A 27,258-nucleotide genomic window follows, 5' to 3' on the forward strand; every position below is an offset into this window, starting at 1 on the left:
TCACCACGGCGCTATCTTTCTATGCCGTTTTCCCGACCTCCAGAGTAGGGTACCCACATAGACGCATTCGGTTAACATGCCTGTCTTCTCTCTTTATTTCTTCTCCATCCTTCCTTCTCAGACAGAAATATAAAAACTGCGAAACAATAACAGGAGATCAGTCCACAGAAGAAGCCACATCTGTACCGTAAAGGTGGCCTTCGTGTATAGCATTCGCCGTCAGCTTTTTCCGCTAAACAATGCGGTTACATAAGTTGCCGTTGCGGGAAAATGTTAAAAGCAGACGGGGACCTTTAAATTAGGGGCGAGGACTTACGGAGTGGCCATCTGTCGGAAGCGCCTCCCTTGCGTAGTATGAAGGATCATGCGGCGCGGTCCCCATAGGTTTCGCTTACGACGCTCAATAAAAACACCACGCGGCAGCCCTCCTGGACATTTATGTAAGTACTCTCAAAACGAGCGAAGTTTTGACTGTCGATATAATACTCTTGGGCAAACGGAAAGCACAGTATCGTTTACAGACGCTAGCTCTTTACCCAATACGTACAGTGAACGCCACAGCGCGCGGTCGCCGCGATGGAGTCTCCCGAAGCGGCTTCTTGCGCAAAAGGTAGGCAAGCGCTGAGAGTCTAACTATGTGAAATATGTTCTTACAGTTGGCCGTCTGTATAAACAAATGGAGCATAACAGAATGAGGCCTCAATGCAGCAATCGCACGGGTTCGCAGCAACCGACTGCGCGTCTGCATGGATGTCCACGAACAATGTTTTGCTTTCGCTGTGAGAGCATTTTCGCGCCTTGCCCCGAGCTTTAGGCCACCGCATATGAGCATTTGACAGCACACTAGCAGCCATTGTTGCGTGGATGCTATCAGAACTGTTCAAAAATAATTTCATTATAGAGACTTCGATGCCTGCGGCGACTGTGATGTGCCGTCACGACGATTCACTCTTTTTTTTTTTGTCTTCTAAGTTCTTGGACATATTAATATTATTTCCCAAGTTGCATCGCACTGAATGTTTATCGGTCTTCTCAGCGTGCGATTTCCCTCTGCTTCTCTTTTGTAATCCAGTAGATTATTTCATAACACAAACATGACCATATGCCATGGTTCTTTTTTAATATGCGTCTTAGCGCACGCACCCTTTCCGTTCCAGTGAACTTGCCAGTATCTAGTAACAACAAGTTAATAGACCAAACCATCATGACGTTAGCTGGGCAGCGGGTGCGGGCGAGAGTCTCAGTGCGCGTTTTCTGCTACTCACCGAACATCGCGCAGTCCTGGCGCCGTAGCAGAAATTTTCCTTGCGTCTGTGCTTGCTGTATAGCCGAGTTGTAGCCGATGACTGTATGCCGGTTCTAAGTTTCGCGAGCCAAGCAACACGCAGCTTGTTGTCCTGCAGCTACGCGTGAATAAGGCTAACACCGGGCTCCGTTGCGTACGTCCGGCACTTCGGCACCAAGCAATGGCCTACCATGCTGCACGCCTCCAAAGGCAGCCCCCACCTATTATAGTACTTTCAAATGTTGTCAAGCAGACGCCCAAGGCGGTAAAGCCTCACCACTTAATCAGAACCGCAGCGCAGCTGGGACTTTCAACTTTCGTTTTCAGCTCGCTTCGGCACTTCCGAAGCAGCCGACGCGTGCGCTGGGTCCACGTGATCGCTCATGCCACGTCACGCCGACGGTGGCGCCAGCTTTTCCAGTGGTGGAGCTCGCCCCCAATACTATTGCGTCCCACTCTTAAAGGGGAAGCTTAACCGTCTTTCGAATTTTTATACACTGATTTTATACTCATGACGTGGCGTCACCTCCTACCCATTGGCTGTGCGGTCACGTGCCCAACGACGCAAGCACTAGGCCCCGTTTTAGTCAGCCAGATGGCTGCGACGTGCCGTGCGCTATGACGAGCGCACTAGGCACACATTTAGTCAATCAGAACCGTGGAGCCGCCGCGGCGTCGGGGAAGCGTGCTCGTCACACAACCCGGAGGCCGCTTCCCACCCAGACCGAAATGAACCTAATATTAATTTCAAAGATATTTACTTACTTTGTTTACAGGTACCTCCCTAAGAAATTTCACGTCCATATTGTGATGTGGTATTACTCTTTGCCGCCGGCCATTTTTCAAACCATCATTTGGCCATGCCGCTTCACGTAATGTGGTATGTAATGATTAAAAATTACGGCAGAACTAATGACGATGACTGTAGATTGTAGCGCAATTACCATTCGACTAGTAGAATGGAATGGAGAGCTAGAAAAACTTATTCCTTTCCTTGCTCTCGAAAGGCTGCTTCAATGTCTGTAGCAAGCTATAATTATTCATGTCTAAAGTGTAAAGCTATGACTGTATCTCAAAGCTTATCAATGAAATTTTCTTCCATGAACTTAATTAGGTTTTCTTCCTCCCTCTTATTAGCAGCCATGGAATGAAACTGTTCACTTTCTTAAATACCAGGATGCAAACATTCTGGAGTCTATCCTAAGCATTTATCCACATCCTATAGTGTGCGTGTTTGTATCAAGTTCTGGTGTTGCAATTCATTGTTGATTTTCATTCACTGGCTCGTCACATCTGCCGCCGGGTGCTGCCCTGCCCCGCTGTCAGAGGTAAATGAGTTGTGTGCCCCTGAGCCGGCTCCGAGTGGCAGCGAGGAGGAGGAGATGAGTAGCTCCGTACTATAGGCTCTACCTCGCCATCATCGCAAAACACAGGATTATTGGAAAATTCGGCCGCAGCGTCAGCCGCAGCGTCATCGGCCGTAGATTTCATGAAGGAAATGTGAAGAAAGAGCAGTGTGAAGAAAAGAAGGATGGAAAATATGCCTGTAATAAGACAGAGTTCTACTACCATTTCAAGTGTAATTAAAGCAGCCCCATCTTAGATCTTTCCCCAGCTCTGACCTCTACAGTTCGATCTTAGCCAAGGAGTCGAGAAGCGATCCCGAGGTAACCGGTGAAAGCACGCTGAAACGAATTCTGCATTGCTGATAACACCAGAAATTTAACCCATCACTTCTAGATATCTAGACTAATAATTCATTAACTAATCTGCCATCAGCTTATGAGTACCAGCATGCCTTCAGAATGCCTGCTTACATCCTGGGTACGATAAGCACACCGTACACAAAAAGAAGTTACGACGACGAAGTATAATTTGTGACTCTAAATCAGACGCATTGATTTAACCCAATTCAACCACCTTGACAGAGACATGTCCTATACGTAAGAAAAAGAAGGCAATAAAGACATAGTCAGAGAGCTGGTTATTGCGATGAAAAGCCTAAACTTGGCATTATATGAGCGCTCGATGCTTGTATATACGTTACGAAAAGGAACGGCCCATTTCGTCAGCTTTAAATTTAAAGAGAATTTCATAAACGTCTTCTTCGAACCTCAAATGGCCAGCATGTAGTAAACATGTTGTCGACTGTCCCTGAAATAGAAGTAAAATAATCTGAATACAAATTCAACATGTGATGCAACAGTTGTCTTGGATCCTTTAAACTGTGTGCTATTCTTGCGAAGTATACGATAGTATCAGGCGTTTCCTCATTTGTTCTTTCTTGGGTTAGAGGGTGCACCATTATTGTCTTGAGAAGTAGTACTGCAGCGAACCTCGTAGCAAGGATCCGCCTGGGGTAGCTCGAAGAGGCCTTCCTGCAGGTTCGTCTTCTCCATGTCCAGACGAGGCTTGATGACAGTCGGGGTTAGGACGTCGTACTGAATCCCGTCTGTTGCTGGTTCCTCCATTACCTGCAAAAATAAACAGCGCGATTCAGCATAAGTACGGTACGAAAATAGAACGTCACATGGAATTTCATCACGTGAAAATATTAATTAATCTGTTCGAAATTACCCGCCTTGGTTGCATAGTGGCTATGGTGTCGGGCTGCTAAGCACGAGTTCCCGGGATCGATTCTCTGGCCACGGCGGCCGCATTCGGACAGGGGCAAAATGCGAACACACCCATGTATTTAGATTTAGGTGCATGAAAGAAACACCTGGTGGTCTAAATTATTCCAGAGTCCGCGACTACGGCGTGCCTCATAATCAGATCACGGTTCTGGCACGTAAAACCCGATAATTAGATTTTCTTGACCCGATCGAAATTTCAGAACATGATGGAGACAGCATGTTGCAGCCTTACACGGGAAGGAAGGAACGAAGGGGCACCCCTTCTTTTTTTTCTTGCTTAGTGAGGTTGCCGACTCTGATAGGTTTGATGCATTCAGGTGTTATACCAGTGTTAATTGGCCAGCTGCCTGTTCCTTAGATACCGTACAACATGACGGCATCGGCTAAAAATATGTGCCACCATCCGCCGACATGGTCTTGAGTAGCGCTGGGTTTTCCAGGATCAGGTCGAATACACGTACAAAAAACACACACATGCACAGAACCCAGCTATGGCTACTTGGTCAGGATCGTCATTTGTATATGTCTAGAGTACAGACTCAGAAACAGTTGGGGTGGCAACTCATCCTACTTTTACATATTATTCTGTGGTTTCTATGACTGCCCTTTGACGACTAGGATATTGTACGTTAAATGCGCCCTGAAACAATTTTGTCGCTTTCTTACAAATGTAATGAGTCGTTAGGTATAGGTCTTCCGATTATTAATGCCGCATTTAGGCGCTGCGCGTAAAGCGTGTAATTTATTACAACGTTTTGAAAGTGTGCATCGCTACCAATCGCCGCTACGCCGCTCTCCCGTGTTTTCAGCCGCTCCTTCCGAATTGTCATAGTTTTCCTAATTGACGTCAATCAGGTGAGCTATCCGGTTGGCGATCCAGGTCACGTCGTCGATTTTTCCAACTTCATGGTGAACAAATGTTTGCAAGACTTGAAATGTTTGTTAGCTTTTTCAGCAAAGAAAGTTAACAGAAAGAGAATGCACAACGACAGTTTATCACTACATTCAAGCACTTCCGGCACACAGCAAGTGCCATCTTCTTGTGTTACAACGTTCTCCATGTCCACGCGAGTGGCGTGGTTAGGGCTGGTCTGGAGCTTCCGTTTCGCGAGCACCATGGACTGCCCTTGTTACGCTGTGGGCTGGAAATCAAGTGATCAGCACCATGTAAAGCGGCGAGCGACATCGTTCCCCTCTGCAAGGCAACATGCGAACATTCGCATGTTGGCTGCAGCGCATCGGGCTGTCGGTATCCCATCAGTGCCAGCATCTGCGCGCTTGCCTCCGTCACTTCACACCGGAGGATAAATACCACAATAGAGAGCTTTAGCCAGTCCAGTATTCGGGTAAAGGCAAGCGCAAGAGGACTGGGCCTGGGCAGCTTACCTTATGAGTGGAGGAGCAAACGTGAACGACCTGCACGGTGCATGGCGGAACATAGCTCAACCAGACAAACACGAAGCTAGTATTGCAGTAACTATGTGTATTCTACTTTGCCACTGGAGTAAATTTTCGGCAGGAGCGTAATCGTGAACACATTGTCTTCTTAAATGTTTTATATGTTGAACGTTCGATTATAGCAACAGTAGCTTTAAATTTGGCTGGTTAAGCTTTGCGTCACCAGGTGCCTGCACCGTACAGGCGGGTCAGGTCGCTTACGTTTACGTTAAGCCCTTTCATCCCAGCAATGGTAGTATGGAGGGGCTTTAGTTTACGCCTCCATCCATCCACCGAAATGGATGGCTGGCTGTTACCGGCATACCGGACACTCTCGGCGCTGTGACAGAACGCTTGTGGAGCTCGCCGCTTGGTCAGCTCTAGCGGGGGATCGATGGCCAGGCGGCTAGCGGAGAGAGGTTGGAGAGGCTTGGCGCACTGGCTCCAAGAGAACCGGAAGTAGACAACACGACACCACATCATGACGCATAGCCAGCGAAGGCGGAACTTTATCCGACCACTCAGTGAACGAGTTAAGGAGAAAAAAGCGTGGCTAGGGAAGAGGGTAACTTGTCATTGTCTGTAGCTTCTCTTAAATATCAGACGCTTCCGTTAAATTGTAGCACTAACGTTTTATTGTAGCTGAAACCTACGCATCTACAAAATTTGTACAAACCATTTGAGGGACTCTTTAATGGTGCGACGACATTGCACCACATCACATTTGCGCGAGCCCCACGATTACATCACTCAGAGTCCGGAGCAGGGCATTAAGCACCTCAGTAGGCCTAATGGTAATCACGCGCAGCAAACCAGAGATTTATGCTTCTAGAGCTTACTTAGGCATATGCTCATCATTTGCTTAAGCAACTGCTCATTGGAACTTAGGCGTTGTTAGGCGAGCTTATTCATTATAATTATTAATTTAGAGAAGAGCAAGAAAAATAGGTGCGCAAGAGCGAAGAGCAAAGGCCCTAAGTTGACAACCGGTCGAGAAGTAAAGAAGCTGTTCATCTCCAAAGTACAGCTTGGGTATGCAAATGGTGGTTACAGAAAAACTTCGTATTCGTATATCGAATATTCGTAAATTTTCGTATTCAAACCTTACGGACAAAAATTTTAAAAAAGTCAGGACTGGAGCCAAAAGCGGCTTTGCGAAAACCTTCACGCGGTCTCCAGCCCTGATTCTATTTGGCAGCTGACATTTCGGGAAAGATAAAGAGAGGAAAAGACATTCATGTCATATCTTTGATAGTAATAAGTATACAGGGTGTCCCAACAGCAGCAAGATTACATATGTGCAAATCCCACGTAGCTAGAAAGAACCAAGGTAAGGTTGTTTGGCGTCGCTGGGAAAACTCATTATCTTTTGCATTCCGCCTAATAACATATTGTCTTAATTAATTATGCAACCCCTCAAATATTTTAATTAGATAAAAGGTATCAACGAGAAAACTGCAGAGCACGATGAAAAACTCCCGATGCAGTGTTCTGTAGCTCAATACGTGCTACATAAAAAATGTTTTTCCAAGCGTGAAAGAAGCCCTCGAATACACGCAAAGCGCCTCAACCGACCAGTCACGCGGTAATGTTGCCTGTATTCGTGGCCTTCTACAAGCTCTCAAAAGCACTTTTGCGTAGCGCGTACTGAGCAGCAGAAAGCTACATCGGCACTTTCTCATGTTGCTCTACAATTTTCTCATTGACAATAATAATTTAATTATTATAATTGGGAAGTTCCGAGAGAGAGAGAGAGAGAAGGGAAGAAGGAAAGGCAGGGAGGTTAACCAGACTGAGTCCAGTTTGCTACCCTACACGTGGGGAGGGGAATGGGGAGCGAAAGAGAGAGAGAGATAACTTAGGTGTAGGATGTCTATAGTTGGGCACTCAAGTCTGTTGCCTTCAGGTAGTGAAAAAGCACTCGAACTGCTTTCTGGGCTAATGAACTGTGAGGCCAGGCTCTGTCATCTTCGCTTCCGTAAATGGCCTGTCATCCAGTCTATTCAAGGCACACTGGAGAGCCTCACGTTGATTATCGAAGCGAGAACAGTGGCCCAGAAAGTGACTGATGGCCTCTTCACACTTGCACTTCGCGCACATTGGCGAATCCGCCATTCCCATACGATAGCTGTAGGAGTTGGTGAATGCTACTCCTACCAACGGCCGACACAGCAGTGTTGCGTCACGTCGTGGAAGGTTCGCTGGTAATCTAAGTTTCAGTGATGGGTCGAGGCTCTATAAACGACACTTAGAGTTCTGTGGTGTATGCCAGTAACTTAACGTGATGGTACGAGCGAGACTGCCAAGCTCTCTTGCAGCGTCGACTCTCGATAAAGGTATAAGGAGTGTCGGTGAGCTAGCCTGGGCACGTCGGGCAGCGTCATCGGCGAGGTGATTACCGACGATGCCACAATGTCCCGGCAGCCACTGAAATATGATATCATGTCCTCGTTCAGAAGCGCAATGGCAGGTTTCGTTGATTTGTGAGGCACAAAATATTGCCCATTTGCTGGGCGGTTCTTTTTCAATGTATTCGACAGCAGCGCGAAGAGCGGCCAGTTCGGAGCCTGTAGATGTCGTTACGTGTGAAGTCAAACTTGGTGACGACCGACTGAGATGGTTCAAGAGAAGTTCAATTACTAAATACGACTATATATGTAATTAGGCAGAATGCAGAAAGCAATCTCAGTATTTCCAAGCAACGGCAAACAACATTACCTTGGTTCTCTCCAACTACGTAGGATTTGCATATTTTAATATCTTTGCGCACGACAGTTGGGACACCTTACATATACAAAGATAGCGGAAGCCATCGTACTGCAGTGAAGCCGTGACGTTAATTTAAGATAGCTCACATATCATACAGAGTTGTGTGCAACGAAAAAGTGAACTCATAAAAATGAATTTAGAAGAAGAAGCTGGTTTCTAGCCTTCATGCTCATCTATTGAATGCACACAAAATGCTTTTTCAGTTTTCACCAAGAAATTGTTTTTATGTCTACATTTTCAAAAATAATGTAGATATTTAGCAACAGAAGAACTATTGTAACTGAACTATTTAGCAACAGTGGCATGCGACACTGAGCTCTTTATTTGTCGTTGAAGAAGGAGCTGCACACGTTAATAGACTTCTAGTGTCTTGCTGCTCTTCCCGTGGTTTTGCTTAACTACGAAGTTTAAGAAACTGCATCTGACAATACTTTAATGAATGACACGCGGAAGAAACAGGCAAAAAAGGGAGCTAGAAAACATTAGAATAGAAAGAGACTATGCAAAAGGTGCCGTGTAATTTCAAAAAAGGGGTGAACAAGCACAGGTGTGTTCCCTTCCTCCCGTAAACTTGCTCAAATGGGAGCACGAAATCATGGGGGAAGAAGAAAACGACGCTGTGGGAAGAAACATGCAAGCCAGCTAGTGGAGTGTGCAGTGGCGGTAGTGTCTACAAATGTCCCAAGGCATTCTTTTTTTGTCGTTGTTCTTTTATAAGGTCATTACTGTTTTTATATGGTAGGATGTTCTACGCAGGCCTAATGGTAGGTGCATGAACGAATAGGCTCGATTACACCTCGCGTCAATAAAAAAAACAAAAAAAAACATGGGGAATGGGCATACGCCCTCACGCAATGCCGATTATTACGCCTGTATTTATTGCTATTCATTAGATTTTAGTCAGTGTAGAAGTTTCAGAGGTAAAGATCATTTATAGCTTTCAGCAGCAAGCAAAATATACCTGAGGACAGGATCGATATGCCATTGGCAAGGAAATTAAGGCGCAGATGCTTACCCAGCGAGTCGAGCGGAACATGGTGAGGTCCAGCGGATCACCAACTAACTCTCCGTCCACGGAGGTGAGCGTATGGCAGGTCGCCATGGCAATTACCATAGGGCTGCGCGCGGGAATCTCACATGGGTCTCCAATGGGTGTCTCGAACCTGCGTAGAAATTAAGTTCCTTGGGTGTGTTATTAATTAAATTAACTATGTAAACCTGAAGGCATGAAATTGCAATATATATATATATATATATATATATATATATATATATATATATATATATATATATATATATATATATATATATATAATATGGCAATTTCATGCCTTCAGGTTTGCATTGTTAATTTAATAACACACCCAGCGTTTCAGAATGTTGTTATAATGCACTTTGACAAACAAAAATCCTCCACAGGCATCGCATTGGACAGTATGCTCGGGTAGCAAGGGTAAGTATGACCACTAATAAAGCGCCGGAAATGCAAGCGAACCCAAGCGCGAAGTGCTCTCAGGGCACTTGTGCCCTCAAAAGTGGACGGACACCTAACACGATCATGTAAATTTATGTAATGTGGAAACTGAAGAAAACTAGAAGATCAATACAAATAAAATAAAACAATATATTTAACATACGAATGCCCCTGAAGTTCCGATGTTATTTCGTGTGGAGGGTGCCGTCACCGCGCTGTGACGGAAGTTGGTCTGTGGAAGGAAGTCTCGATTTGCTGTCGATTGAAAAGCAAGAGGTTTGAACATTGCCCAATATAGGACGGCTTTCAAAAATTACCATAAAGTTTCCGGGTGATAATTTGCCGTTAAAGTGCATGAGAATGCACTTTTTGGCTGGCGGTGCTGCCACACAGGTCATTTGGTTTAACAAACTCAACCATTCGTCAAGCTGTTTCGAGACTTACGTTCCTGCCCTCCTCTATATGCATCTGTGGCAACTCTATGCACTAAAAATGTATATTGTTCTCCCATCCTGTGTGCCACTTCAAGCACCTGGTTTGGGCAGACCCTCGCATGGTCTTGAAAAAAAAAAAGACACAGAGTAGCTCGACGGTGTTGAGCTGTTGGCCGCCTTTTGCAGGTCATGCAGATCGCCTTTCTCTAGCTTTGTAAAACGGCGGCTGTCTTTGGGGTAAAGGTGAACGCCAGCGTTCCTGGATCTGGTTTAGATTTTGGGTGATCTCAATAGTAGTGGTGTGCGCATGCGCGAGGTACGCCATATTGCTTCCGGCTGCGCTTCCCATGGCAGCCTTAAGGCGCTCACGCTTGAAAGAGCGTGAAACCTGCTTCGGGGATGCAGTTGTGCCTGCAGAAACAAAATCCAGTGTAATGCGGTGGAAATTTCAGCAGTGCAACTTCAGACTCCGCCCGTCGTGAGGGTACCTAGAAGATCTAGAAATTGGTTAGGAAAACAAGCAACCACTTCGGAGGCACATATTCTCTCTCCTATCTTCACTTCTATTTTGCAGAATTTGTAAAGCGTCAAAATGGTGCGCAAAGTCTAATTTCTCGGAGCCTGCTGATGAAGTATGTTAACGGAAGTTCAGTGTTAAGGAATGGTTAGTTTTACGGGAGCATCTGCGGAAGTGTGATTATACAGCAATCTGATCTGGGGAGCACTGCAATTTTATGTTGTTAAATACACCTCTGTCGTCATGAACCAATAAGATAACCTTGATGATTTGTCACAATTCATAGAACCTAGAATCAGAAAGGTATGTGAAACCATGATAGAACGAAACAGGTGAGAGTATCACATGTTTGTATTTGCTGGGAAACTATTATTATTGAATTAAAGAAGAACTTTAAAATTGTCCTAAAATACGCTGTTTCAAGGATAGTAGCTAAATTTTAAACAATTCCTGTAGGACTAACGATATAAACTTACTGTAAACATTATTTGGCATGTTCTACTTGAACGAATTAGTGGGAGGCATCTGAGAACACCCGAACATACGCCAGTAGACCAGACTAATAGCAATAAAGTGCTTGTCGTGGATGGCCTTATGCGCAGTTGACATATGAAATAATAGATCGATCGTTGTATCTTTAGTTAAAACAATGTATAAATTGTGTTAAACACACTAAAGGCACATTATACATATCAGAAACACCGTATTGTGCTGCCGACGAACAATGTTGAGCATCTAAGGCTATGTAGAGCGACCCGAAATGTCACGCACGTGAGCTGCTATGCTGTACGCCATTTTATAACATTGTATAAAAAATGTATTTTCTATTGGGGGATGTGGTAGCTAGTCAAACTTGTTCTTTAGCTTCTGCTTCTTCCTTTCCCTGTCATATATTGCCGTGGGAATAGAGTTACGTTGAGAGGCGTTTTGGTTTAGTTGAGATAATAGAGCACCGTGGCAAGATGTACCATCACTCAGGCAATGCAGGCACAAAGCTTCGACCAACTTGTCATCGCGTTCTTCCTCGATGCAGTGCATACTACTGGCTCATCTCCAGTACAGTTATCTCCCCGGTGAAATGGAACTTCCTATAGTTGAAGACTGGGCATGTTGGCATAGCATGCAATATGTTGGATTGTGCAAAAATTTTGATCAGACACACACAAGACAAAGACACACGACGGGCGTGCGTGTGTTTCTCTTCTGTGTCTCCAGTCGAAATGCTGCGCAATCCAAAATCTAGAAGAAATGCAGCCGTCCTAGTCAACTACAGGCAGGATAGTACAGGTGGGTCGAAGTGAGGCTTCAGCCGCTAAACATACACGATTTCGCGCTCCCGGTGGCGCGTATCCGAAGGAGGCTCGAGGGGTTCAAGCATATAGTTCACTGGAGACGTTTGCTTAACCACACGGTGCGGACCCTGATACTTGGAAACGAGCTTGGGTGAAAGCCTAGGGCTGGCGGCGGGAATCCAAAGCCAGACTAGTGAGTCAGGAGCATAGAGGGAAGGAGAGGCGGGAATATCCCGATGGTGCTTCAGTGGCTGCTGATCTTCCGAAGTAAATCTGCGAGCGAGCTTTCGGTGCTCTTCGCGTGTTCAGCAGCTTGGGACAGAGTAGTAGCCTCCGTTGTGTCACGGCGATACGGAAGGATAGTGTCCATTGTGCAGGAAGGCTCGCGTCCGTAAAGAAGAAAGAACGTGGGAAATCCCGGAGTTATTTGCACTACGATATTATAAGAATACATCATCAATGGTAGATTGCAGTCCCGATTGGTCTGGTTAGCTGCGATGTACATGGTCAACATGTCACTAAGAATGCGGTTAACGCGCTCCGTCAGGCCATTATTCAATCCCATTATTCTGCATGTGGTATGCGGCAGTTATCCGGTGAATTACGGAACATTCCTTGAGTAGGGCTCGTGCAACTTCAGAGAGAAACACAGCATCCGTCCTTCAGCGATTCTCTGGTGACTTTTTGGAGATGTGTGATGTGGAACAGCACGAACCATGCAAAATCACGCACCGACACGTGGGGCAGAAGCGAAGTTTCCTCGTAGCGCGTAAGATAGTCCATTGCCACAATCACCCAACAGTTGCCGTCTGAAATACTTGGAAAGGGCCCATAGAGATAAACTCCGACGTGGTCGCGTCCAGGGCAGGACAATGGTTGCTGTGGAGCACCTTCGGGACGTAGATGATCCTTGCGGCGTTGGCAAGCGAGACAGGAGCAGACAATGACCCGCCAAGGATAACGAAGGCGTGGGCGCGTCTATTAGTACTCCTGCTTGCGCGCATTGCGGGTGATCGTGAAACGCAGCACTTATGTGCAAGCGCAGACGCCGTGGGCCCACGAGTAACCATTTGCGGCCGTCCAAGAGGCAGTTACGGCGGTAAAGGAGCCCGTCGCGAACAGCGAAGCGGTGTGCTTGACGACGCAATGCACGGCCAGGACAAGGCGCTGACAGATGCGACAGAAAAGTCAGCATGGAAACAATCCATTGATCCTTCTACTGTTCGAAAAGCATGTCCGTAGCGATTAGGGAGGACTTGCGTATTGCTAATTCTGGAGTGTTAGGGTGGCCTGACACAGGGGAGCAAGACTGGCATCAGCGTCCAAATGTTTACGGTCGGAACTGTACAGCACTCGATTATTCTACTCTTCGAAGAGGAGCGCGCATGGATCGAGACGACCTCAAGGACCTTTAAAGAATGATAGCCAGCACAATACATGGTGGTATGCTATGACGTTGGATTGGTGGCTGTAGAAGTAAGGACGGACTTCAATTACGGCCCAAATGATAGCGAAGCATTTTTTTCTGCCAAAGAATAGTTGGCTTTCGCTTTCGTGAGTGCGCGAATGGCGAAAATAACGACTTACTCCCTAAAGATAGCTTTTAATTGAGCAACAACAGCCCCACTGCGTACGTCATTGGCATTGGTGAGCATTTGGACGGAAATGCAAGAGGATCGGGGGAGAAGTTAGAAGACGACGTAGCATCGCAAATGAGACATTGCAAGCAGGCAACCAGCCCGAAAGGTCGGAGTTTCCTACGAGAAGCTGCGTCAAAGATTTTATAATGATGGTGAAGTTGAGGGCGAAACGGCGAAAGTGTGACCACAGTCTGATGAAGTTGCGGAGTTCTTTTATAGTCTTTGGTCGTAGGAAGTTGGCGATAGCTTAGAGTTTGGTCGAATCAGGGAGCCCATCAGCTTCCGAAATTTCGTCGCTGAGGATTGCGAGCTGCCGGCCCGCAATGTGACCGTTTCTTAACTTGAGCTGGAGTCTAGCATCGGCGAGGCCAGTGAGTACGCATTCGAATCAAAGCAGGTGAGAAGGAAAGTCCTGGATAAAGATAAAAATGCCATTGAGGTAACAAAGGCATGTCTACCATTTGAAACCCTAGAGGATGTTATCCATCGTTCTTTCAAATGTGGCAGGCGCATTACAGAGACCAAAAAGCATCATAGTAAATTCATATCAACCGTCGGGCGCGAAGAATGTCGTTTTCGAGAGCTCTCCTTGATACATCAGGACTTGTCAGTAACCGGATCGTAAGTCTAAGGACGAAAAAAATTCAGCGCCTTGAAGGCAGTACAGTACGTTGTAGACACGGGGGAGATGATAAACATCTTTCCGGGTTATCTTGTTGAGTCGTCGATTGCACAAAAACAAATGGCGCCATTCGCCTTTTTTTACTAGCGCTAATGGAGAGACCCAGGAATGTAGCGCAGGCCGTGCCACACAAAGTCGGAGCATGTCTCCTACGTTCTCGTCAACGAAGTGGCGATCCGTCGCGGACACATGGTATGGGAGTTGGCGCAGTGGTGCATGGCTGCCGGTGTCGATGTGATGAATCACTTGTAGGTACGTCCTAAACATTGTTGTTGGTCAGAAGAATTACGAAATTGGCAAAAAGGTTGACGATATGCGCGCGATGCCTTTTAGTGAGGTTAAGATCAATAGACCTAGCAACTGGACTGCCACATACCAGCTCAGTTGTGAGGACTGTTGCAAATCTGATCGGGGTTAGTTGCCGCCACAGTTGCACATTGATCAGATTGAGGTCTAAGTTGATAACGCAACAAACAGGATCTGAACGGACAGGGTGGGAGCGTAGGCTTGATGAACTTCTGCAAAACACCTTGATATAAATCGTACATATACGTGTGAAATAAAGATCGACTCAAAGATACCTCTCTTCCACCTCACCTCTCTTCCCTCCTCTCTTCCGTCCCACCTCTCTTCTTGCTGTTGTACTGTCACAATGATGAAACTCAAGCAGCAACCACTAATATATAGTGGCGAGTCTCCTTGCAGTGAAATATGACAGCGCTGCGTGAGCATGAGTACAGAGATTCCATGCTTGTATTACACAATACACTATTAAGACAACAAGAATATGAGATATCTTATTATTAAAAAACCATTTCCTAAGGCGACTGCTTCAAGATACCCCAACACATCAAGCGGAATGACTTGGTCAATACTAGTTTTGCAAAAAATAAACTCGTACATGAAACGTTCCGGTATGTTCTTGCTTGCATTCCTCTCCTTCGTGCCTGATGAAAAATGACAACCCACCTCTCTTGCCGCAAAAGACTCGAGCCTTCTATTCAAGCAAGCCAGATGAAACTTACGTTTTTTGCTTGGCCAATAGGATACCCCAAAGGTCCAGTCCTTCATCTGTAAGGGTTCCTGTCTTGAAAAGAAAATTTAAAACAACATGTTATTTAAGCTGACGAAAAATATCGCGGATAACTGTGAGCTCTGACAAGCAGTCACTTCGTATGACGTAATTGACTTTATTAAAAAAAAAAACATTTTAAAAACCATTCATTCGCCCTTCTTAAAACACCCAAGATCAATGCTCGTTTGTTGAAGTCCGTGGCCAACTGTACCTGTATCTGTACCTGGTCGCGCGAGCATGCACTATTTCTTTATTAGCTATTCCTACTCTTCCTACTCAGCTTACTTGTGTCCTTATCCATAACCATGCAGTGTCAGGTAGGTAGCAGAGCTCTGTTTCGGCTAGCCTTTATTTGGCATCTCTCACACACTCTTTGTATTATATACAGCGTGGTCAAGAGCAATGTGCGTGCGAGTTAATGAGATCCATGCGGCATAGCAGAGTGAAAGTTTGAAGGGGTATAAGCATAGAGCACGCAGATAGAATTTCGTGGCCGCTAAAACGCTATCTTTTTATTTATTTATACTGTTAGCTCTCTCGGGCAGTTACAGGGCGGGTTCAATAAATAAAAAATAAAGAAGAAATATATGCAAGTGTACCTACGTAAAGCATTTTATACATTATATATATCTAACAAGAGCACAGTAATTTTATAACACCGACACTGATCACGCACCAGCTTACTTTCTTGCCAAGTTATAATACAGCGCACAAGTTGCTATCATGGATTTAGGATAAGTTTCTTAGTATACATAGAAACTAAAGAACTCAATGAGCTAGAGAAAACTACATGAACCGGAGAGCCGGTACAAACGCGCAGTACAAAAAAAATCAACAAAATTTAACGATATAAAAAAAAATTCAAGCCACACTTAGTTGTGTCTACGTGGTTGAATGTGAAAGAATTGCGACCAGCACGCGATGCCTACGATCTTTCAATCGTTGAGTAACTAGCTTTGGGACACCCACCAAAGGTCGTGGGTTCGAGTATCTTAACTTTATCGTAATTAACTGCGCCTTAATTAACTTCGCCTTATTGACCAACAACTCCCAACAAATGTAATCGTTTTGAGTGTCTTAATTACCTCGACCTTATTTAACTATTCCAACATTAACATCAAATATCGTGGGCTAGACTACCACCAAAGGTCGGGGGTTCGTAGCCTTTTCGGACCAGCGTGTGGTCACACCAACAAGAACAAATTTTCCGTCCCATGAGGCATGTAATGCTTTCGCAATAATAAGGAAGAATTATATCTTCGAACCGAACCACGGAGTCCCAATGTGTGCATGGCAATGAACTCCACTCCTCTATTGCTTTTGGAAAGGACAAAAGCTCTTATTTGGTACCATGGGTATAGAGTGTTTGTTATGCCTACCTTGTAGCATACTAGGCGACTGTCGTTTTTTGTAGATGCTTGTATTTTCATTCAACGAACCATTCCTCAGTAAAAAGAGGAATTTTAACCTTGCTGTAAATTTCCCCTATCTGGAGGTACAGGCAAGGTTCACTCGACCGACGTATCATTTACGGAGTCCGAGAATTCGTACCTTGATAAAATATACCTGGCTGCTCTCCTTTGCAGATTTTCTATTTTATCAATATCAGATATACCGTGCTTGTCCATTACGACGAATGCGTATTCTAACGTTGACCGGAGAAGAGTTAAACATGCCGTCAGTTTGGCTTTAGTGGATGTAAGTATTATTTCCTTCAGAAGAGCCATACTTTATTTTCTGCTTTGCTGCTCAAGTTGTGAATATGATATTCCAGCTAAGATTACTGTATATATCTAGATCCAAGTATTTAACATGTCGCACACGTGCTTGCTGATGTCCATTTGTTTCGTAATAAAGCAGAACAGATTCTTAGTCTTAACCCTTTCAGCCCTGAATTTATTTTACCTGTTTGGGAATTTTTCTGTAGTGATATTTTGCTTCACTGCCACCCAAGGAACACACTAAGACAAAAAATTTTTCTAGGACTCCCTTAGTTTTAAAGATGGCGCCGCGTCCTATATATAGGACACCAGGGCTTAGTGGTTGCAAGAAAAGGAAAAAGCAATGTTTGGTGTTACTGTTTATTTTCAAGCTTTCACAAATATTCAAATATTGAAAACAAACATGCTGCTTGCCTTGAGGTGCCGCTAATACTGGACATTGATTAGTGCGTGTGAAACGTTTTGAAACAGTTCTTGGTGCTTGTTATGCACAAGTGGACTTTGCACTTTTCACACTTGGTTTTTGGCTTTCCTTTGCATCCTTCCAATTTGCATCGCTGTTGGTCTTCGGCAATGAGCGGCCAGTGCCCGACTTGATCATATCTCACGTCGTACACTGGTCGCTGGGCTGTGCAATTTTGCCTTTTGAGTGGCTGCAGGGGAGAGGAGGATGGCCTTCCACGTTTGCGTGGCAGATCAGGAGAACCAGCTTTTGCTAGACTTTTCACGACACTTAGAGTAAATTCGAGCAAATCCATCTTCTCCCTTAGCCCTTGAACTTCAGCGTCACGCCTGTACTCGAGCCAGGAGTTAGTCACGGACAGGTTCATAAAATGCGTGATAACTCGCAGTGTCCATTTTCGGCTGCGAATGAATGTTCGGTAGAGGCTTATCAGAAAGTCTGTCTTGTCTACGCCTCCCATACTTCGGTTGTACTCACGGACAACTGCGGGACGTTTCACGTTTACATATTTCCCGTCTGCTTTGCTCCATCGTGACACCTCATCCTCTTCATCAATGCCGAGGAAATTTGAGGCTAGGGTCACCGCTCTGTTGTCCAGCCATCTCGTGATGATGATTTTCTCATCGCTGCTTACCAGGCAGTCAGAGGACCCCCTTCCCTCCTTCTTCATTTGGCCTTCTGGCTTCAACGGACATTTCTCGGTCCGGTTTGATCGGATTGTTCCAGCAGCATATATAGTTTTGTCTCGAAGCACCCGCAAAACTGGCAAGGACGTAAAATAATTGTCAAAAAAAAGCTTGTGGCCAGTGCCATCCGGTATTCGCCTCGCAAGATGGAGGACGAATGCTCCGGTCACTCCGAAGTCCTTTTTCTCTGCTGGAACAAGCTCAGTGGTTGAGCCTTGATAAACGAGGAAGTCGTAGATAATTCCCGAGGCACCGCACAACATGAAAACTTTCACTCCCCACGGATTTGGTTTCCCTTTGATGTATTGTTTTATGTCTAGCTGTCCTTTGAACGGGATAATTTGCTCGTCGATGCAAAGATGCTCCTCTAAAGTCAGGTTTAGACATCTTTCACGAAATGCGTCCAAAAGTGTCCTGGCCTTCCAGAGACGATCATTGCTGTTGTGGTCTCCGTTCACATCAACAATGTGTAAGCAGTTTCTGAGCTTCTCGAATCGGTTTCGTGACATGTTCGCAGTTGAGAAAAGCTCAGTTTTGAGTGACGGCTTCCAGTACATGCGCAGCCGTGGGTAACGAAAGACACCCATCGCTAGATGCAGTGAAACCAGCTTTCTGACTTCTTCTTCATTTGTTTCAACGGATTTTCCCTCTTGAGAAACAGAATACATGTTTGTTTTCTCGGCAAGATCAACAAACACACTCTTCGGCACGTACCGAGAAAAATACTCATACGGGGTCGGTAGACCATCAAGATTATTCTCATTCTCGTCACCAGATGATTGAGGTTGATACGTGGCTGCTAGCTTATTGAAAGCTCTCCTGGACCACGACCTGTCCTCCGGTGTATTTTTGTCAACTTCTTCATCGCTGGAGGCAGCCGAGAGCTCCTCTAGTGCATCACACTCATTGTCACAAACGTCTTCAAGAGCCTCAACCATGTCATCCACGTCATCCTCTGCGTCTTCGACCTCGGACATGTCACCATCCTTTAGTGCAGCAAACATGACATCTGGATCCTCGAGACGTAGATGTCTTAATCGAGGTCGCTTTGCCGTTGAATAAAACAATCCGGTCGGAATTGTGGCCTCTGCAATAAAAAACGTGAAGAAAATAGGCATTACCAAAAAAAAAAGTTCTGCCTTTGCATGCAACGCGCGCCGATGGTTTACAACCACTGAGGCCTGGTGTCCTATATATAGGACACACGCATCGCGGCGTGCTGTGGCAAATGTACTAGCCAGAGAGAAAACTTTGTTCAACTATTGAAGCCTTGAGTGTCTTAGAAAACACCTACAAAATTCTCATCACGAACACGCTCGTAGGTATGGAGTAAAAAATAACAAAAATTGCGCTTACCACTGCAGCCGCCGTTTCCGCCTTCCGCCATTTTGTTTGTTTACTGTCGGCCTTACGAAGAGGAAGACGAAGGAGAAAGTGATGTCTATGCTTATGGGGATGTCTTGGGAGTCAGCTCAGTTCTTGTTTCAGATTCTTGAGCAGTTAAATCATGACTTGTAGCCGTTCTTCTTCGTGTCCTTTTTATAGGACACCAGGGCCGAAAGGGTTAACGTAATATCAGAAGTTCTGCTATTAGTTTTCGTTTTCCGATCGTTTATTCAATGTAATGCCAACTTTAGGGAGAACCCATCTTAGTGGCATGCTATTTTTCAATATGTCAGATAAATCCTATGCAAATAAGCGAACTGTTATTTAGGGCAAAACCAAATCTCAACTATAATGCGAAATAGAACAGGGCCGGGGCAGGATCCCTTGGGGACATCAAACGTTACATTTAGAATGCGCGATTTTGCGTCGGTGAAGTCAACAAACATTCGTTTTTATGAGAGAAATGGAATTTAATCTATTTTACTAGTTTTTTGCTTTGTAAGTACACACATTCTGTGTGTGTATCATGAATAAAATCCAGTTTGGCTCCCTTCAGTCTTTACCGAGTACTGAAAGCAGTTCGGGTTCGAAATTTTATTTTGGAAGCTTATTTACCATAAATATGGTTACAATTACAAGGTACACTGTTTTAGGACCAAAAATATTTTTTAAAGGGTCATTTCTCTCTCATTAACTGTGTTTATGCCCAGCTCTGGGTCCATAATTTACGTCACGAATGCATTACTTATATGAGGGCTTTAATCATCAGCATAGAATTGTAATTTCTGAATACTTTTCCAAAATTTTTTTTTGCGCGTCTTCTTTCACCTACGGGATCCTCCTCCCAGGCAGCACAGAATGTCGGGCCAACACTGTTTTTCTTGCGGTGGCAAACGGTCATTAAATGTCCCAGTGGTGCCGGCTCAATGAAAATGGTGTTAGTGCAATTCTACGAGTCCAACAGTGGCCACTGTCACCATTCAAATCATATATTCGCATTGCAGCACTACGTATATGGTAATATGGGGGCCGCTTATCTGCTGCATATATAATATTGGTTGTAGAACGGCAATAAGCCGATGATATTGCCCAGTCGATATCACCTGCCCTCCAAGATCGAACTGCCGACGTTATACGCTCGATAATATTGTCCAGACAATCTCACCTGCTTTCCAATGTCGGGCTGCCGACGTTGTATGCGTGACAATTTTGTCTAATCACAAATATTGTGGCGCCACTGTTGTGAACATTGCGTCGTACACTGGACATATGGGCCCGAACGGTTTTTAAGTTTTTGACAACCATTAAAGGGCCCCTCACCAGGTCTGGCCATGTTGAGCGCAGAGCATACGTTGCGCGATAACGATCGTGTCTGCAAAGTATTACATCCCTACGCGCCGCGGAAGGAATTTCAAACCGAACGCCGTTTTTCCTTCTCCTCGCGGCCGCCGCGCTCCAAGCGGGAGGATGGTGTACTCGTGTGCCTGCGCCACGGCCGGACTCGACTCTCTCCTCCGCGCTCCCTTAAGGCCTTCGCAACGCGACGGGAGTACACGGAGGATTTTCATGACGAGTAGCTCGATGGCTCGCTGCACGAGGTCGCTACCACCTCACCGTGTCCCCGGCACGAAGGCACGCGCGGTGGTTCTGCATATCATTTTCTTGAGTAGCTCCTGTCCCGATTGGTGACTGTCTTCGCGTGCAACGTTTGTCCGACTTGTCCGCTGGTGCCCACGATATGAGCATTGGCTTCCTCCCTGCAACCCTGGTCTGATTTTGTTGGCGCAGTTACCTCACCACTTCTGTGCTTCACGGCGGCGTCTCAAGCAGCATGCCTATGCCGCCAATCCCTCACGTGCTGCCTGCCTATTGTGTGATAGCTTTTGCAGCTGAATTTGTGAACTTTATGTTTGCGCACTTTATTATTTCACTAAACTTTAATTCATGCGATCTTTGCAAGCGTGAAAGCGTTTTTTTTTTCCTGCTGCCTCAAACGATATCACTGCAGCCACGGTGTACTGTTGCGTGCCATTTTGCAAGTCTCAGCAGGGGAAGACGCCCGGCGTTTGCTTTCACGAATTTCCTAGGGATGCGTAACTGCGTTCTAAGTGGCGAAAACAACATTTCCGGTGAAAATCTCGTCATCAACAACAAGTCCTCATCAACTGTAGTGTGTAGCAAACATTTCAATGAAAGCGATTATATTGCCGGATGAGAGAGAGAGAGAATAAACATTTTTAATGGGTGAGTGCACTTTTGGAGAGCCGTCCTCATTCCAGAATGCCTTGAGCTCGGGTCGCATCCTGCGCCCTCGCAATAAGCCGTTGCTGATCCTCGAGGTCGGAGCTGGCCAAGGCTCTCTCCCAAAGCTCGTTGGTGCGGTAAGGGTTCGGAGGATTTAATGGTGCCGCTCTGCAATGCCAAATACGGAAGTAGCTTGCGGGAGCTATACCGACCATCTCCGAACTCTATCCATCCTACATGGTCATGGTGCCAGCGGCAAAGAGACCCTGCATGTCGTGACCCCGGAGCTCATGGAAATTCATCAAAGCGAAAAGCAGTCCCCATTGCCGGAAGATTTTGGTGCCCGGGACGAGGTAACCGAGGAGAGACAAAGTGCTTCAAGACAAACCAACAGTAACGACGTTCACCGATCTAGTCGCTTCCTTGTCATAATCAAAAGGCTTCGGCCTCAGGTTGCCTACAAAGGGGATCCTTTGTTCGCCCTATTGCATGAACAGGACAAAAGTGGACTGCACTATCCAAATGGCATGTCCTGGTCACATTTGGACAAAATTGTGCTTTCTTCGAAATGGCTGCGAAGCACCTTCCACGAACGAAGGTGCACGAAGTGCTGCAACTTCTCGTTACACTATACCTTGAACAATCGGCCATCTTGAAGTGCCCAGAAGATGTCGGCATTGGTCACACGAGGCGCATAGCTGGTGTGATTGCTGACAAGTTTGCCCGAGTACTTCTAGTAAATTATACAAAGATGGTAATGGAAAAAAATGAGAAACCAGTAGCTTATGTACATAAGCCACCAATAAAATATTTTAGGCTTTAATGTACATGATGTGAAGGTTGTTGGTACCAAAATGTGCAAGAGTGCACTGTATTGATCAGTAAATAAATACTTTGTGGCTGTAGAATTTTTAGTTTAGTTGTAGCCTCGCACTATCTGTAGTTCTCTTATAATTGAAGTGCGTGTACGGAAATGATCATTTGCCCTAAGTAACGAAATGTGTATTCATTAATTGTGGGTGTTGGCTTAACCTTCTCCTTTAATCTTTCCAGCGTCGTCTGCTACAGGCTTACGGCTTCAAGCAGGAGCTGTAAGCCATTTCATTCACATATGAAACTATGGCGTTGGCTACTGGTACTGAAAATAATGATTAAGCCTAAACATTCTAGACAAGTTGCGTCCGGCAGCCGACGTTACGCAGATGTTACTCGTATGCTGCCAGCCAGAGCGCATCTGTGAGTGCGCTTTGCGGATGCGGCAGCGGTGAGCTGACAGCGCCAAGACAGAGCTGCGGCGGCAGGCGGCAGCATCCATCATTGCCAAGTCTGTAAGGGAGCGTAGAGGAGCGAGTGAGTCGAGTCCGGCCGTGCCTGCGCCCACGTACTGGTGTCTGCAGTGTGACGTTGCTCGTGGTGACAGGTGACTTCGGAAATTATTCAAGACAATCTCTGTTATCTGTGCCATCTGTTGCTTGAATTGATTTTTATTTATTTATTTATTTAATACTGTGGACACGTGGTCCAAGTATGGAGGGTGACATATGGTACATAAAAAGAAAATCAGATTGACAAAAACAGAACAATGAAAAACAAGTATAGGAAGTGGATTCAATTTATACAATTCCATTCGGTTACAGTTCGAAGAAAAAAAGAAAGCTTGTATGTGTTTGTTCTTGCAAAGTAAGGGGTTAATGCATCATGTCTGCGGTGGCGTGTAGTTCTGGTCGATAGCTGCGATAAATATTCAGATGGGTCAAGAGATAAATTGTTAGTGTGAAGTAGTTTAAGGAATTCAAGCCTCTGGTTTTTTCTTCTAAGTTCGAGTGGTTCAAGGTTGTTAATTTCCATAAGTTCGGTGGGGGAATCACATCTGGAAAATTTGTTAAATATAAATCTGACCGCTTTTCTCTAATTTCTCTAAAGACTATTGATATTAGTTTATCTGTATGGATCCCGAACAATTCAAGCATATTCGAGCTTAAGTCTAATTAGGGAGATGTACCATAGCATATTAACGTTAGATGGGGCTTTCTTAAGTTTGTTTCTTAAGTTTGTGTTAAGTTCAATGAATTGAACTTTAGAGAAATAATAAAACACACAAACGGAATGTTTGCATGTTTTTGTTTTAGACTGCACCAAGGCAAGAGAGATGTACTTCCGCTTCGTCTGCCTGTTCCCACGCTCGTGCGGTCACGCGCGCAGGCACCGAAACTATGCCATTTTGTACCGTGTTCCAGCGCGTGATTACGCTCTGCGATCCGCTTGTTCTCCCTCAGTATTCGTGTAGCACTAAATTATATCGCTAGTCATGTTTCCTTGTGCACATCGCGGAAACAACAGCTCGCGTGCTACGCCGTCACGGAAGTGCATAGCGCCGAAAAAAAAAAAAAAAAGGCGAGGAGAAAAAAAAACGAAGGTGGAGCCTGTGACGTATGCGTCACGCGATGCTGGAGGTCCGGTATGGGAGAACGCAGGGAAGGAATTTCGCTTGCGGAAGCTAGACGGGGCGAGTGGAGAGAGCGTCTCGCTTGGCAGTGGAGCCCGCCTGCTGAAATCCTGAGTTCGCGGCACTGGAATCAGGCACGTACGCAGGATTTATTTTCGGGGGGGGGGGGGGGGGGGGCAAACCAAGGTAACTTTTTTAACCAAATGAGGGGGAGGGTACTTTTACTAGTACAAATGTGAATAATACCCACCATTTGCCATAAAGACGCGTAAAGCCGCAAAAGAGAATTGAAATAGCGTGTATCTCACAGGTACGCCTGTGAGATACACCTCTTCCTTACTTGGCAAACAAACAACCACACCAAATGGACCCGCGCATGAAAGACGCGCAGGAAGAACCTTGCCAAAAACAAGTTAACAAGCGAAAGTGCAAAATAAAGATTTCTAGTAACGTTTTTTGAATTAGCTCTGGAAGAATTATAGAGAAATGTAGACTTGCAGAACAATCACAGTTATTTTAGATCCCTCGTTTACTGCTTTACCAAGTAGCAAAACTGACTCGTGTTGTTATTTGGGAAGTTGCGTAACGATGCGTGGTTACCAGTCCCGTACAACCGCGTCGAGCGCAGGTCGCTGTGATTCTAGGCGTACTGCGTGCGCCCCACCGCGGAAGGTTAGACCCCCCCCCCCCCCACATTAGCCCAGCAGGGAAGTGGCTACGTCAGGCGGCTCGAATGATAACTGTAGAAGCGTCATTCAAAACACACGGAATTATTCTGCACTTCCTGCGGCATTTTCTCTATTTCCTTCTTAAATAAAAAGATGGTGATCCATAAATATTTTCACAAACCATTCTCGCTTTTCCTCCCTGTTTGGCTGTTGCCTTGGCTTTCTCCTTTAGTAGATCGCTTAATTTCTCATCTTGCGACTCTTGTTTCCAGTTGCCAATTTTGCACGAGAAATGCTGTACAATAAGGGAAGACCAGACGAGGTAACAGGTGACAATCATATCGCCGATATATGGTTCTGAGGATTTGCCAGCATCGTGTCGAGCTGTCACTCGAGGAAATAATGAAGCAAAAGTGAAAGTTAAACGCAACTGGCGTTTGCTCAGGCCACAACTCGTTTCACGAGCGTACAGACCAGCCGACTATGAACCGAATCTTTTTCCTGGCCCCTGGATCAGTCTAAACAATTAAGGTTGAACTAACGAAGCAACAGGGATGCGCCTTATGGTTAAATAGATGGCGACATAAAATTCTGTTGGACATTATAAATAAACTAAAATATTATAATTAAAACAACAAACTACACCCTGCCTGCTGCAATAGATGGTGACAACTGAATTTATCTTGAGCTAATCGTGCAGGCACCAAATCGATGAGAAAAGTGGCCTCCACACCCCAACAGAGGCCGATAAGTACCGCCATCCAAAAGGAGTGAAATAATTGACAACCATTCCACTCCGTGAAGATGGATTGGCAGCGAAAGCTGACGACAGTCAAAGCCCTCAAACTAAATGCAAAGTGTTTCACCTCCGCTGCGGGTGGGCCTGAAGATAGTGAAATATTGGGCCGACCCGCAGCGGAGGTGAAGCAGGCGTTAAGCACCCCGCATACGTGGACCGAACCCGAAAGTAGTGCAATATCGGGCCGAACCTCGGCGGAGGTGAAGCAGGCGTTAAGCACCCCCCCTACGTGGGCCGCTCCCGAAGATAGTGCAACACCGGCTGACCCTCGGTGGAGGTGAATCAGGCGTTAAGTACTCAGCATACGTGGACCGATCCTGAAAGTAGTGCAATATCGGGCCGACCAGCGGCGGAGCTGAAGCAGGCGTTAAGCACCCCCCATACGTGTGCCGCTCCCGAAGATAGTGCAACACTGGCCGACCCTCGGCGGAGGTGAATCAGGCGTTAAGCACCCTGCATACGTGGGACAATCCCAAAAATAGTGCAATGCTGGGCCGACTCGCGGCGGAGGTGAAGCAGCCATTAAGAATTCCCCATACGTAAACCGATCCCGAAGTTATTGCAATATTGGGTCCACCCTCGGCGGAGTTGAAGCAGCCGTTATGCGCTCCTCGCCCGTGGGTCCATCCCGAATATATTGCAATACCGGGCCCAACCGCGGCGGAGGTGAAGCAAGCGTTAAGCGCTCCCCATACGTGGATACATCCCGAAGATTCCGAAGGGCACGTTATAGGTTCCCGAGTCCACAGTGGTATGCGCTATTAATCTTCGACCCTTTTTGCACTATCATCGGGATTGGCCCACATGATTTTTTCTGTTAACTGACGCCGAAAAAACCTACGGAAGTTAGTGATACACTGTTTTCACTGTAAAAGGCAGCAAAATGTTGACCGCCGAGTAGACTGATTTGATGGCGCTTCAGGAATGTGTGTGAGGAGTGGTGCCTTGAGGGCGGATGCGGGGAGGGGGGGTAGTATGCCCCTTAATTTCGGGGGGGGGGGGGGGAGGCCCGGGCCTCCTCCTGGGTACATGCCTGACTGAAATATTTCAACTCGGCTATTAATGAGGCGATTTGAAATTTTTTTGCGCCAGAATGCTCCCTAGAGAACACGTAACAAATTCCCCCGTATAACCAAAATTTGCTATGGGGCCTGGTGAGTGCATTGCAACATGCACTCAATGTTATTGACGACTGGTGTCAAAAATGGGGCATGCAACTAAATACTCAGAAAACAGTTCTACTGCGTATCACCAGGAAACTAAGTCCCAGCCAGTTCTGTTATTCCCTTAGGAACAATAGTATCTCGATTGTAGGCAAATATAAGTACTTAGGTGTCACCCTCACAAGCAACTTAACTTGGTCAACCCACATTTCTGATATCTGCACATCCGCACTACGTAAGTTATGGTTCCTGAAAAGAAAGCTGAAATTCGCACCTTCCCAAACAAAGCTTTTAGCCTATAATACCTGTGTTAGTTCTAAGCTTGAGTATGCTTCTATCATTTGGGACCCCTATTTAAAGAAAGATATCATGCAACTTGAACGTATTAACAGAAAGGCTGCTAGGTTTATATTTGGCAAATTTTGTAGACTTGATTCCCCA

General features: G+C 45.7%; 1 protein-coding gene across 5 annotated transcripts in view; it reads right to left on the bottom strand.

Annotated features, from left to right (window-relative positions):
• LOC126524341 (polyamine-transporting ATPase 13A3-like) overlaps window positions 1-27,258 on the bottom strand; it is a 358,071-nt gene that overhangs the window by 116,277 nt on the left and 214,536 nt on the right. For all 5 annotated transcript variants that reach the window (XM_072287406.1, XM_072287408.1, XM_055067260.2 and 2 more), the window contains 3 exons: window positions 15,192-15,253; window positions 9,143-9,290; window positions 3,622-3,759 (listed from right to left, as the gene is read on the bottom strand). In XM_072287406.1, the coding sequence (XP_072143507.1) occupies window positions 3,622-3,759; window positions 9,143-9,290; window positions 15,192-15,253 (348 nt within the window). The remainder of the gene's footprint in view (window positions 1-3,621; window positions 3,760-9,142; window positions 9,291-15,191; window positions 15,254-27,258) is intronic.

Source organism: Dermacentor andersoni, chromosome 3 (genome assembly GCF_023375885.2).
Source record: "Dermacentor andersoni chromosome 3, qqDerAnde1_hic_scaffold, whole genome shotgun sequence".
Classification (NCBI taxonomy): domain Eukaryota; kingdom Metazoa; phylum Arthropoda; class Arachnida; order Ixodida; family Ixodidae; genus Dermacentor; species Dermacentor andersoni.